The following is a 13281-nucleotide window of genomic DNA, read 5'->3' as shown; positions in this document are numbered from 1 at the left end:
TACTCCAGATGCAATTTGAGCACATTTCTCCTTCTAGTTGGCAAGGTGTTCTGACATCTGCCCCCTAACTTAAATAATAACTGAAAAATATTTAAAATTTAATGTATTTACTGAATATGGTTTGCCACTAAATTAGGAATTTACTAATTGAAACCAATACATTTTTGACCTCTAGTGAGCAGCATTTCAAATGTTCACATAACCCACAACTACAGGCTGGGGATTAGCAAGAATCTTTCAGTGGGACTTTGCTTTTGAAAACAAACAGCTGATGCTGGAATTCCTGGGATTTTTCTAGGGCTGTAAGTTTAGAATTGCAAACTAACATCATTTTCTGCTAAAAGACCAGCTCATAAAATTGTGCTTTACTTGTACTTACTGAAATTTTCTTACTGGTTCAAATCACAGCCAGAGAATCAATTAAACCAATTAAAACTAAAATTTAAAAAAATAGCGTTGTTTTGAACTTGTAGATGAAGACTGTCCATGATGCAGATTATACAGCCTGGTGAAAATCTCAATTGGACCACTAACACAGTGTCACTGAAAGCACTTGTTGGGGGCTGGGGGGAAAGACACCAAAAAACCCCGACCTTCTCTCCCCCCACAAATCATGCTTTGCATATTCACATGTAGTTAAATGCATTCCCTAATTTGAGAATACTGTAGTCTAGTCATTTTTAATCTAGTCTAATGGCTTGTTAGTGCAAATCTTTACTTGGTTGCCATGCAAAGAATTTCCTACTCTACAAAAAAAAACTGGCATACAGAATGCTATCAGATTTATTAAGGGTGGTATGAATGGAAATGGAAGGAATCGATGATCATGCTCTATTATTTAAGAGTGAATTGTATTAGTCGTTAATTCTCACTATTTAGTACTAATTAAATGTTGATATTGTTGGGTAATGAAGGGTGGCATGTGATTTGTGCATGAAGTACCTTATATCCAAGCCAGCAAGCCCAAATAACAGCAATAGCATGTTTATTTCTAGCCTCCTCTTTCAGTCGTCTCAGTTCCCCTCGTGCCTGTGATGCATTTGAAAATAGGATATAGAGAAGCTTAGGAAAGAAAAGGTTACTGCAAGTTCCCACTGGTGCAAGAAAGAAAGAAAGAAAACCAGTCACTACAAACAGCAAATATTAAAGCGTGTCCCAGCTTCCCAGGCTGCGGTAGCTAAAACGAGTTAGCAGCAAAGAGAAACAAAAAAAAAAAAACCGGTATAAGCAGTAAGAGCAGTTAAAGCCACTGCAAATATTCACAGATAACCATCCTGAAGGGCCTTCTTCATTCCATACGGCGACATTTAAGGGCACAGTTTATTGCCCTGTTCTCACCTGAGTACCGTGCCAATAGGCGGCAATTATCGTGGCAGCCTCATTACAGCGCTTCAGATGCTTAAGCTCCCGAAGAAGTTTCCGAGCCTGCAGACAGTTGAAAACATTATTTTACTAACTAATTTTTATGATTCTAAACTAAGGCACTGCAACCTGTAAATCTAGGCAAAACCAAAAAACAACACCTCCAAATCCTCAAACAAATACTTTCACAAATGGCACACAGCGTAACATCTGCTGTTCTAGGGAGGATTCTGTGCACATGAGAGAGCTTGGGACCGGCATTTCAGGGCATCTTAGTTCAATGTTCAGTTTTCTCCCAGATTTGCTACATTATTTGAGATATCTATACGTCTGTTTGCACAATGGCAACAATACTTCTTCTCCACACCGAAAACGTCTTACCCATTTAGGCTGCAATAAAGAATAAATCACAAGTAAATTGCCTGGCTTTAGGTCACACTAAAGGCTGCTGTCATACCAGGCTTTCATGCACAGTAATGCTACTGCAAAAGAGCTTGTTCTCCAATGGCAAACAGAAAACCATAACTCAAGATGATGCTTTTAACCCAGTTTTCTTCAAATAACACTCATGGGAAAAGACAGCACATCAATAGAAAGACCGAAAGGATATTTTTAACTCATTTAAACAAAATAATAAAGACAAAGTAAAAATCAAGAAAAATAGCAAAATCAAATTACTCTAGCTTATTCCTGGCAAACTTTAAAGCCTTCCAGGCAGGAGAGGGCTGTCTACACCAATAGCTAGAAACTGCAGCCCCTTCCCTGTCTGACACGAAGGAAACTGGCTCCAGAACTAAAGGCAGTTCTCTATTCCTTAAATAGAGGGGACAGACATCTTTAGCAGGGTAGAGAAGAGTTAATAAGAAAACAGAGGAGCCCAGGGTCAATTTTTCTGAAGCTGGACAGCAATGGTTGCTTTGAGCACTGTGGCTGCTTTCATGTGAGCTGTTAACCTCATTTTTACCTCTTATTAAAGCATCACTCCTTAAATCTCTACAGTGGCTGCAGAATTATCCCTTCACAAAGTACAAACCTCTCAGAGAAGAAGCAAAGTTATAGCAAATTGAAGCAGAGGACAAGCCAATAGCAAATAACTACTTGTTCAACATTTACACTCCTCCTCTTAGCAGACAGAGGAGAATTGAAGACTTAACCCAAGTAACATACTGCCCGGACAACCCAAACTCTTTATTTTAAACCGGCTTTCAATTTTTTTTATTCTCTGAGAATCCTGTTAACTGTAAAATAACTGTCAATCACAACTTATTTCTTATCAAATCATTCCAATGCCACCATTTGCATAAGACCAGTGGCAGAGTCCCAGAGCATCCTGCTTTGGAGCTGCTGGGCTGCCTGATTAGCATGTACCTATGTGTGCTCTGATCACCAGACTCATTTATTCACACTAAAGCCCCTGTAAAGAGGCCTCCTCTCTCTAAATTCTTTGGCAGAAGATGCCTCAAGGATAACCCAGTAGATTAGTGTGGTCCCAGAATTCCACTTGCAGTGTTTGCAGGGATTTATAGCCCAGGAAGCAAATGCAGATGTCCCAAACTCACCTCTTCTACAGCAAACATGAGTGCTTAGCAATGGCTACAGCACAGCCACAGCTCCATGGATAGAAGGCACAAAAGGCAGGAGTATCAGAGCATTTGGAATGTATTTTCTGACCTGCTCCTTACCTCATCACACAGAGACAGCTGCAGCAGTAACAGGAAACTCACCTTCCATCCTCTGATGTAGGACTGTACTATGATAGCTGAACTCTTTATCTTCTGATACCTTTTTTGTTGCTGTATTGGAAATAAATACACGATGCTTAGAACAGAATATTGCAACTGTAAAATACTGCATAGTAAATATTTCATTACTAACATTTGACAATATGCTTCAGGATAAATGTAAAAAGTGAACAACTTTTGACTGAGCAGATCAGAGTGTAGATTCTGTGTCCAACTCGAGGGGAAACAAAGCACACCAACAATGCTGCGTGGACAATGTCACACTCTGTTTACAGAAACACTAAGTTCATGGTCAGCAGCACAAATGCAGATTAAATGCTAACAGTAACAGCTTTATTTGTCTTTCCTACCACCAGAGTAGCACACAAACTGTCACAAATGCTCAGGTTTGTTGGCTAAGCTTTTTACCACCTTTTCATAAGACTTACACTGTTCCTGTTACCCGCAGACCCTTTATTATACCAAATGCTGATGATAACTTAGGAACAGGAAAAACCCCAAAACCGTGGATTCCTGAATGAAATGCTGGAGTATTATTCAGGTACGCTAGTCTGAACAATAAATTCCCTGGACAGGCAAACATTTTCCTTCTAAAAAGCTCAGTTCTCCAGTGTTTAGCGTAATACTCAGTTTGACACACTTTGTAACAAGGCTTTTATACTTTTTTATACTTTTATACTCTCAGTCCACTCAACGACAGTGAACATCTCTGTGAGCAAGCTGGAGAGAGTCCACTCTAGGCCACATTCATGCCATGACTGACGTCTGTCACGCCTTGCAAGGGGACAGACAGGCAAGTGTCTGCAGATCCTTGAGTCAAGCCTCCAGCACAAGGAGTTGTCAAAAAGCTTTCTTCATGCAAGGGATTAATTACAAAACCTTCCAGAGCACGTGCCTAACAGTCACGTTGGGTTAGGAGAATGGTGCCTCCCATCTACATGAAGAGGTTGAGGAAATGTCTTAATCATCACCTGTAACTAGTAAGACAACTGCTGCCATGTTTCACCAGTGACCCAATAAAGGTTTACAGTTAAGAAATCCACAGTGCTTGGTCATGTATTTGTTTTCATTTCTTCATATTTAAAGCTGCACCAATCTAGTCGCAGTAACTCCATTTGAAATTGATTAAGATTTCATGAGATCATAATGAAGCCATATGGGCACAATGCAATTCTGTAACGATGTGGTTTGTAGAAGTGGTGCATTCAATCACACAACTTCAGAGAGAGGAGTTTTTACAATAAAAAAGCATTTATTCATACTTTTTCCAAATTATCTCCCTTTAATTATCCAAGAGAAGTGAACCAAACACTAATGGCTTTCAAGATGACAAACAGAAGTGCTTGTCAACTGAAAAACAGATTGTCAACTCTGCAACATGTAGTTTAAGAAGACTTTTTTCCATGTTTTACCAAGCTTTCTGATATGCTTGTGCTATTCTCTAACAAAATGCAGTTGAGATGTTTAAGAATGGGTTTCAAATTTAAAAACAAATAAATCTGTTTTATCATATATGTCAATATTATTTAGTAACTGACAAAAAGACATGGAAGAGTCGTATAACAGGGCTGTTATACAGTTCATGGACACCCAGTCCACAGACAGATTTGAAACTGCTTTAGAACTGTATCAATAACGATACTGAATTACAAGTCTTAGGAGTTATAATTAAAATAAATCCCTGGGATCCTCAGAAGCAGCATTCTTGAGCCTCAAATGCAAAGGTTCCAAATAAGGCAAAAATACAAAAAGGTTTAGGAATGACTGAATTCCACAGAACTGCACATGTATATTACTGAACATTTTTTACACATTAACCATATGTTTTGAAAGCACTGTAAATGTCAGGCAGCACAGCATTTTAGATGAATGAAAAAGACTGTTCCCAGCTGGGCCACAGAAGTCAAAATCCTGATCTCCCAGAGTTAAAAGACTCTGGTGAGTTTTTTAATTCTTTAAGAGCAAGCAAAATGTAAACACTTAATAGTAGTCTATAGAAACTTAATTGTCTTTATTCACACTATTGGTACCTAAATATTAACATAAAATTGAATTCTTTCAACACCTCTCCATACTTATCAAGGAAAAATATCCTACGAAAGGTATTAAACAATGAAAAGAACCCCCCATTTAGTAAGGATAGTATCTTACTGCGTATCTCCTGACCCAGGAAGCAATCACAATCTGGCTTTTTTTCATTAACAAGAAGCGAGTACGGCACTTCCAACCTCTATAAATCTTTTCAATCAGAGTAGCCAAGTCCTCCAGTCGCTGCTTTCTCAGATCTTCTAGTTTGAAGAGCTGGGGGGGGGGTAGGGTTTGGTTTGATATGGGAAGAAAAAGAGCAGGAAGGAAGAGACAAGGAAAAAAAAAAACAACCATAAGCACAGATATTGTAAGAGAAGTCTCTTCTTTACTTAAGTCCCCTCTCAGACACATTTTATTTTATTTATCTCCAGAGCTATAAGCAGATACACCAAGATTTGTGGCAGATACACTGTCACAACTCAGTGCATAAAAGTTACAATAAATTAAGGCTGACAGCTGTTGTAGAGTCTTGATTCACACTGATTTTAATGGGTCTTACATTAAAAAGTTCCTTTTTAAATGCTACATTCACAGTGATATATTGAAGCACTGGAGGCAGAAGAATCTGTAGGAACCAGGTAGTGAATGATGCAGCTCATAACAGGCTGTCCTCATGAGAGAGGGTTGGATTTTGCAGAAGGCATTTTTCACTTACTGTTCTTGGGTTGCGGATGAATATCTTTGATCTACCAAATGAAAATTCCTCTTCAGGGATTCCCAATTCATCAAACAGCACCTCTACTCCAGCCCTAAGAAGGAGTAAATGAGCTTAACAAACGTGACCCCCAGCGCTGAAACTTCTTAGTTTACATATTCACAGTTTAATTTATGGAAAGTAAAGGAAAGCATATTTTAAACCCTTAAATAATACTTGACATAAGAAGATTGAAAACTGAACTCATTTACTCACTGGTTATTTAGCTAAAGGCAAGAATAATCACTGCAAAGATTCAGAATAATTTGATGAAATAAGAGCAATTTTTATTTTACAGCATCAGCAATGGCCTATTTTTTCCTCTTACATCTATAATTATTTTACTTAAAAGGAAAAGAAAAGAAAAAGGGCTCTCACACTTATGTCAAAATGTGGAACACAGACTGACAAGTTTGACAGATGCTAGTGTTCCTCTCTTATCAAATGCATTTTATTAACATTAACAGAAAAGAGGAGAGAGGAATTTTGCAGATCTTTGCAATGATTATTATAATGCTATTGTTATCACTGCTGCACTTCCACCATTATCTTGGTAACCTAAAGATTTAAAAACCTAAAGATTTAAATTGCAGGTAAAGATGTTAATCTATTATGAAAGAAATTTAAAGCACGCTATTGGTGGTCACATGCAAAAAGAATTATTAGAAGCTTATTTGCCTACCCCAGATATTATTTGCAAAAATACATGTGAATACTATGCAATTTAAAAGTATATACTTAAAACAATTGATTTGCAAGAGGTATTATCTCCTAAGTGTTCCCCAATCACTATGTAAAATCATCCTTGAAAGGACAGAGGAAGACTGTACGGCTGTCTTCAAGGAAATGAGTGCTCCTACACTTTGAAAGTTGGTTATTAAAGGTAGAGTGCCCTCCTGATCATTCCAGACTCCTAGTAATTTTGATTCCACTCCAGTATCTTTTTCTCTCTCTCTCACCTTTTCTTTCAGACCCAAATCAGTAAAGGCTGCAATATGTTCATTTTGCAATGTATGCAAAACATTTTAAAAAAATCGGAACACGTGGAAGACAGCAATTTCACTCAGGACACGTAAGAATACTGCTGTTTACCTACCTGGCTGGCCCTCTCCAGTGGGGCCACGTCTGCTTACAGAGCATTTTGTACCTTTCCAGGCAAGGCTCGTACGCCTGCCTGAACGCGTAACCCGCTCTTCTGACCCGGACGTTCTCCAGGAGACCGAGGTAGCGGATCTGGTGACACACCAGGGCATCATTGAAAATGTGTGCAGCCTTTTTGTCATTAGGCTTAATGCACCTGGAAAAGGAAAACGAAAAGGGACACTCCTTCGCAGCGCTGTACACGTCAACAACTGTTCTTGTGAGCATAAGCCATATATTTCAATAGTATATCCATTTATCCTTTGATATCAAGACTTTTTTTTAAGTTCACCAAAAAAAAATTCACCAAAGCTTTGCCATAGGGTAATTTACCTGATATAGTTTGGATTTTTTGTCTGGAGATTTTTCATCAGGGTAGCAACTGAAGCCTTGAACTGTGAACCCGCTGTTGGTGGTCTCTTTAGATTGATCTTAGCAGGGTTACCTTCTGGGAACAGTGCTTTGATGAGAGAGTGGTTGGCCTTCCACATGGCCTGGGAGAGGTCACGGTACAGAAGATCATTATTTTTATCAACAAATCCTTCCACCTGGTACATAACCTGAAAAATAGAGAAGAGTCTCATCAGAGCAGGTTTTGAACTATAACATAGGCCAGTTCAAAATTGACCCAAGAAATTAATTTCTCCCTCTTTCTCACTATCCAAAACAAACAAAAGACATTTCAGCTCTCTTTTTAAATCTGCCATTTGGAAGACTTTTTGTTGGATAAAATTTCTGTGAACATGCTACCTGAGAAAGATGAATTTTCTCATACTGCTAACAGTTCCCTGGGTTGATCAATTCTGGTTTCTGAAATGGGACAAACCCTTCTTACGTGGTAACTGATATACCACCACCTGCCATACTCCAAACCAATCTCTTTTTTTTGGCTGACAAAAGGTTCTCTCCCTCTCTTTTGACTCACAACAGCAAAAATACCCTTTCCTTTCAAATTACTAATGCTTACATTATTTGCCTAACTGAAACACAATATGAAATATCACCTCTTGCTATTGCAGCAGCAAGCAGCTCGCTGTGCAGTCCTCAGGGGACTGTTATATTAAAGGACTTCTACCAGGAAAGCAGTCCAACAACAACAAGCACGAACACAAAGGTCTGACCTGCAGCTGGAGACCCAGGAGGCATCCAGGGGAACTTCACGCAGATCTCGGATTGCTACTGGTTTTTTTAATTTTTGAGGGTAGGAAACTTATTTGATTAATTGTGACAAGTCATCTGGCTGGTAATACAGATTCTTCAGCTTCGTGATTTCTCAGTTCTGCATAGATATGTGCTATGTACACAGAATACCGAATAAAACTAGCACTGTCATAGCCATATTTTACACAACAGCAAGTCACTGGGAACTCAGGCAGCATTTTACTTTGGAGAACATGTTTCTGGTTCCGACAGGTGTAGTAAATGCCCCTACTGAAAAGAACCTGTTCGTATGAACTTACTTATATTTCATAAAAGGAGGGTCAAATTTTTGTTGTCCAGTGACTAGATCAAAATGTTCTCAGATGAGGATGGAAAAACAACATTCCTCCCAAAATAGGAGGAATTCACTGGCTGCTCTGCTGGGTAAGAGAATGCCCGTAACAATCGAGGATCCTCAGTGTCTGCTAAGGCACAGTTTGGGTGCGGTCCTTCCCAAAGTACTGGGGTATTTTCAATTCAATTTGAATTTTGACAACCAAAGAAATACCTATGTATTAATCCCTGTGAGATTATATGCAGTTACAAAATCTTCCTGGTAAATACATAATGTTAAGTTAATGAATGGTTGCCTCAAAGACTGAAAGTCTGATATTTCCAGAACTATTCTGACTGAGCAAATTGTTGAGCTATTCAAAATTGTAAGATTGAGAAAATATTAAGAAGTATTAAGCAGTCCAAGGGAAATGAAAAACTTTCCAAATAGTCTCTGCTCTGTGAAATTATCACTTCAGTAGATTCAGACAAGAGGTGTAGTTGTAACCCTACATTTACTTTTGAATTTTTTTAAAAAAATTGTCTTCACTCAACCAATTTAATTATTTTGATTTTCATTAATAAAAAGTCATAATGAACTACACATTGAAAGCTGTCAGACTCATATTTATTCATATTGCTTATTTTGTAAAAAGCAAATACTTTTGCAAGCCCTCTGTATAGCTTTCTCTTCCATCTGCTTAAATACACAGAATATCAAACTCAGTTCCTTCAAATGTACAAACAACATGACTAAGGACTGCAGCTACTTCAGTGACAAAGAACATGTCCTCCAAAATATGTTGCCTTCAAATTTGCATGATTTTTTCTCATTGTAAACAATGTTTTCTTTCTAGAGACAAGCAGCAGCACTAAAGCACATGATGAAAATAGAGAACTGGCCTTGATTTTCAGCTAGAGCAGCAGGACTTTGTACAAGGGCATGTAGTGACAGGACAAAGGGTAATGGCTTTACACTGACAGAGGGCTGGTTTAGATCAGATATCAGGTAGCAATTCTTTAGTGTGAGGGTGGTGAGACACTGGAGAGAGCTGCCCACAGAAGCTGTGGATGTCCCATCCCTGGAAGTGTTAAAGCCCAGGTTGGATGGAGCTCTCAGCAACCTCGTCTAGTGGAAGGTGTCCCTGCCCATGGCAGGGGGATTGGAACTGGATAAACTTTAAGATCCCTTCCAGCCCCAACCATTGTATAACTTCTGAAAACCTTCCAGCCCAAATCCCAAACCTTAGGCTTGAGACAGAAACGATTAAGACAGGTCTGGATTTTTTAATCAGCCACAGCAGCCCCCACACACCACGTACTCCCTGCTTCACCAGGTACCTTGCCAGCGTAATGCTGAATCCTGAAGCAGCTGTGGGGCAAGGAGGTGTCATTGAGGAACCGGGAGCACTTGCTCATCCTGCTCTCAAAATGCTGGTGAGTGGCACAGACTTGGTTCAGTTTTTCTAAAAAGGTGTCATCAGTAACAGTTCCTGGTCTCAGGCATTCTTCATCCAGCATGGCCAGGATTCCAGTTTGGTTCTGAAGTTTCAAGACAAGAGCTTTAGTACTTATTTCCATCACATTCCATCAAGGCATAAAAAGGAGACCGTTCTCCTGTTTGATCTCTGCTATCCAGAAGAACATTCTTCAAGCCACCTCAAAGCTTGGCTCTCTTCCTAATGACCATTTCCAACAGATTTTTAGCACCTGCATTTTTGAAAGACTGCTAATGAATCTTGAAATTCACATTGAAGTTTTGTGCCATTTACTCAGACTGTAGAAACTCCAATTTAACTGAAAGTAGCCAGTTTATGTGTAAAACCATCATATATTTCATGTTAATGGTTAAAAACTGTTCTTTTCTTGCTACACTAAGTCCATAGAAAGTCTTCTTATTAGTTACAAGTACTTTCTGTACCTCAAGCCATCAGTAACATGTCATTGAGTTTTCTAGGTTCCATACAAAAAGAAATGTTATTTACAATGTAGCACGTGATATCTGCTGTTGTAAAGAGCAGTAAATGCAAACATTTAAGAGTTGTTTAGTTTTGGTATTTTTTTCCATAGGTGATGCTGAATATTTCTAAAAAAGTAACTGTAGCTTTATAGAACACCTTTTTTTAGTAAAATAAACTTTTACCGTACAAAATAAGATGAATAATATGACAAATGTCTTGTTTCATAAAATTAAAGTGTGTGAGGATGCATGCAGACTTAACAGATAAATTAAATCCATGCATTAATAATCAGAGATATTCTTGAATACAACTTACATTTTCTATTAGGTCACAAATTATAGCATTGTTGAAATATTCAATATTAGTCCATTCAATCCCCTATTAAAAAAAAAAAATCAATATATGAATAGGAAAACAATCAAGGGAGCTCTTCCTCTAGGCAATTAAAATTATATTCCAGCTAACAAGGTTACTGCTTTCAAACTTAATTCTATGTGCTTACCAACAATTTTATTTTTTAAGAAATGTAATCATCTACTACTAACATTCCCTGTGCAAAATGACTGTCCTTGAGTGGCTGCCAAACTTGTTCTCCGTTCCTTTCCCCCCGCCCGTGTCAGCTTCCCATGCACTCCTCTGGCGCCGGGCCAGGCTCCTCCCCCCCCAGCACCGCGCTGCCCACGCTCCCACTGCTTAGAAGGAAATCATCCAGTTTCACTGCGAGCATCTGAGACCAAAATTTGAAAGTTCTTAGTTAGTGGGGTTTTTGTTTGTTGGGGTTTTTTTTGGTTTTTGGGGTTTTTTTTAAATGGGAGGAAGAAAGAGGGCTAAATTTAGATGAGACCATTTGAAAAATCCAGAGTCTGGCTGTTGTTCAGATATTCTTAATATCCTTTTTTCAGATATCAGCAATAAAATTTCCAGGATGAGATGCCAATGCATCACGAGGTAACACTCATAGGCCAAAGGACCAAAAGAAGGAAAATACTAATTTCATTCTCAATTTGCACTCTGCGGTGCTTCTTACAGTTTAGTTATTTTCAGAGCATTTGAAATATCATTCAAGAACCAAATTGCAGTAGTGATGGTTCACCACTGAATGCAAAAAGAAAAAAGACATGCTGAAATTTCATGTTATCCTCAGGATTATAATAAGGCAGGAACTTTACATAATTTTTAAGAATGTTTATACAGCAAAATGGTATCCATCCAGTTTGAGTACAGGCAGCATATGCCAGTTTTTACAGCTGCAAGTTGGTATGTTGTCTGAGCTCTGTATATCACGTGGAATACTGCTAAAACCTATTAAAACTTCAGCTTGATGTCCACTCACAGAATAACATCAAACACCAGAGTCTGGACTCCAAAGGACATCTTAAATGTACCCACAAAGCTCACACAGCTCCCTTCAACACTTAACTGAAAGAAAACCAGAACCAGAACTCTATTTGTAGTTTCTTTCATGTTGCATGCTATTGTTTTAGCCAGCCAATTCCCTTTGAAAAAGGACTGGCTGTGGCTGCTGTTGAGGTGCATCCCAGAAGTGTCTGGGTAACCCAAAACACAGACTGTAGGGTAATGGCACTAATACAAGAAAGTGATATTAGTCTTCTAATAAATTAATTAGCCCTTGCTCAGAACTGCCAGCCATTGTTGTCAATGCATGAATAAGAGTTAGGTCTGGTTTTTACCTGGAGAACTCATAATGTGCAACAAAGCCCAAATCAGCATTTTTTGCTTAATGGAACTAACCACATAGCCCTACACAAACATGCTCCATGCCAGTCCTGTGGTCAAAAAGTGACTCTGCTCCCTGAAAGGCAGTTCCAGCCTGCATGCCTGTTTATCTTTACAGGGACAACAGAAAGAGGAGAGGATAAGGAAAGATCCATTCAAGTATTACCTCTCGGATGTACTCCTCCTGCTCTTCTTTGAGGGTAAGTTCAATGAAGATCTGCTGCAACTTCTCATTACAGTAGTTGATAATGAATTGCTCAAAGCTGTTGTCCTGTCAGATAAAACATGTTTGTGTTTGCTGTTGTATAAACACCCTGGAACTCAGCTGGAGTAAGCTACCGCAGCAGCTGCAAGTCAACAAGCTGCTGCATTAACTACTCCTTCCAGTTTTGTGATGTGATGGTCGGAGTAATATTTGATTGAGATCATGATTAGTTTGGAAATTCTAGACCAAATCCTTCCCTGAAGCTCCCTCCATTGGGAGGGACAAAATCCTCTGTAGGTTTTATTCATGATGTCTGCACATCAATTCCTTGGAATAAATCGTAAGGGCACCTGTGGTGTCAGGGGATAAACAACAGAAGTTTTGCCTGCACTGATCTGTCCCCACATGTAAAATGTAGTCCCCAGAGGGTCTGATAAATAAAATTATAATGATAGCATTAGCTCTTTTCCACTCAGTAGCCAATAGAGTATCCTATTTCACTACAGACTGAGGCTCAAACTGCTATTCCAGTTGCAGCTGAGCCTGGGCTAAGAGATTATTGGCTCTAAAGGTCAACCCACCTCCTCCCTGCCAACAAACCGCTCATGTAATTGCCCCTTGAAATGATGGGAAACAAATGAACTTCATCAACCAAAAATCCTCTAAAAGGCTAATGCATATAAAACTGGGTTAGGGAGCAAGCAGATGTGTGACCCTTTGCAGAAGGGACCGGGGAGACTGGAGCAGACCCCAGGAGGAAGGGTGGGCAGCGGGAATACTGCTCAGTGACTGCTGCCCCAGCAGCCTACCCCATATCCCAGGGCAGGGCTGCTGCAGGAGCAGGGCTGTGACACGACAGCAGCATGCTTCCACAGGGAC

At 39.2% G+C, this 13281-nt stretch overlaps 1 protein-coding gene across 6 annotated transcripts in view; it reads right to left on the bottom strand.

The window, feature by feature from the left end:
- The window catches only part of MYO1B (myosin IB), a 112922-nt gene that overhangs the window by 17874 nt on the left and 81767 nt on the right, over positions 1–13281 (bottom strand). For 4 of the 6 annotated variants that reach the window (XM_032692903.1, XM_032692905.1, XM_032692904.1 and 1 more), the window contains 9 exons: positions 12364–12468; positions 10776–10838; positions 9841–10041; positions 7360–7586; positions 6983–7183; positions 5848–5941; positions 5256–5405; positions 3087–3155; positions 1339–1425 (listed from right to left, as the gene is read on the bottom strand). In XM_032692903.1, coding sequence (XP_032548794.1) covers positions 1339–1425; positions 3087–3155; positions 5256–5405; positions 5848–5941; positions 6983–7183; positions 7360–7586; positions 9841–10041; positions 10776–10838; positions 12364–12468 — 1197 coding nt within the window. Of the gene's footprint in view, positions 1–942; positions 1030–1338; positions 1426–3086; positions 3156–5255; positions 5406–5847; positions 5942–6982; positions 7184–7359; positions 7587–9840; positions 10042–10775; positions 10839–12363; positions 12469–13281 lie in introns of all 6 variants that reach the window. The other 2 variants (XM_032692902.1, XM_032692900.1) reach the window with 1 other exon arrangement.

This window comes from Chiroxiphia lanceolata, chromosome 7 (genome assembly GCF_009829145.1).
Source record: "Chiroxiphia lanceolata isolate bChiLan1 chromosome 7, bChiLan1.pri, whole genome shotgun sequence".
NCBI classification, from domain to species: Eukaryota; Metazoa; Chordata; class Aves; order Passeriformes; family Pipridae; genus Chiroxiphia; species Chiroxiphia lanceolata.
The sequence above is the reverse complement of the archived record's forward strand: the minus strand, read 5'-3'. Positions and strand labels throughout refer to the sequence as shown.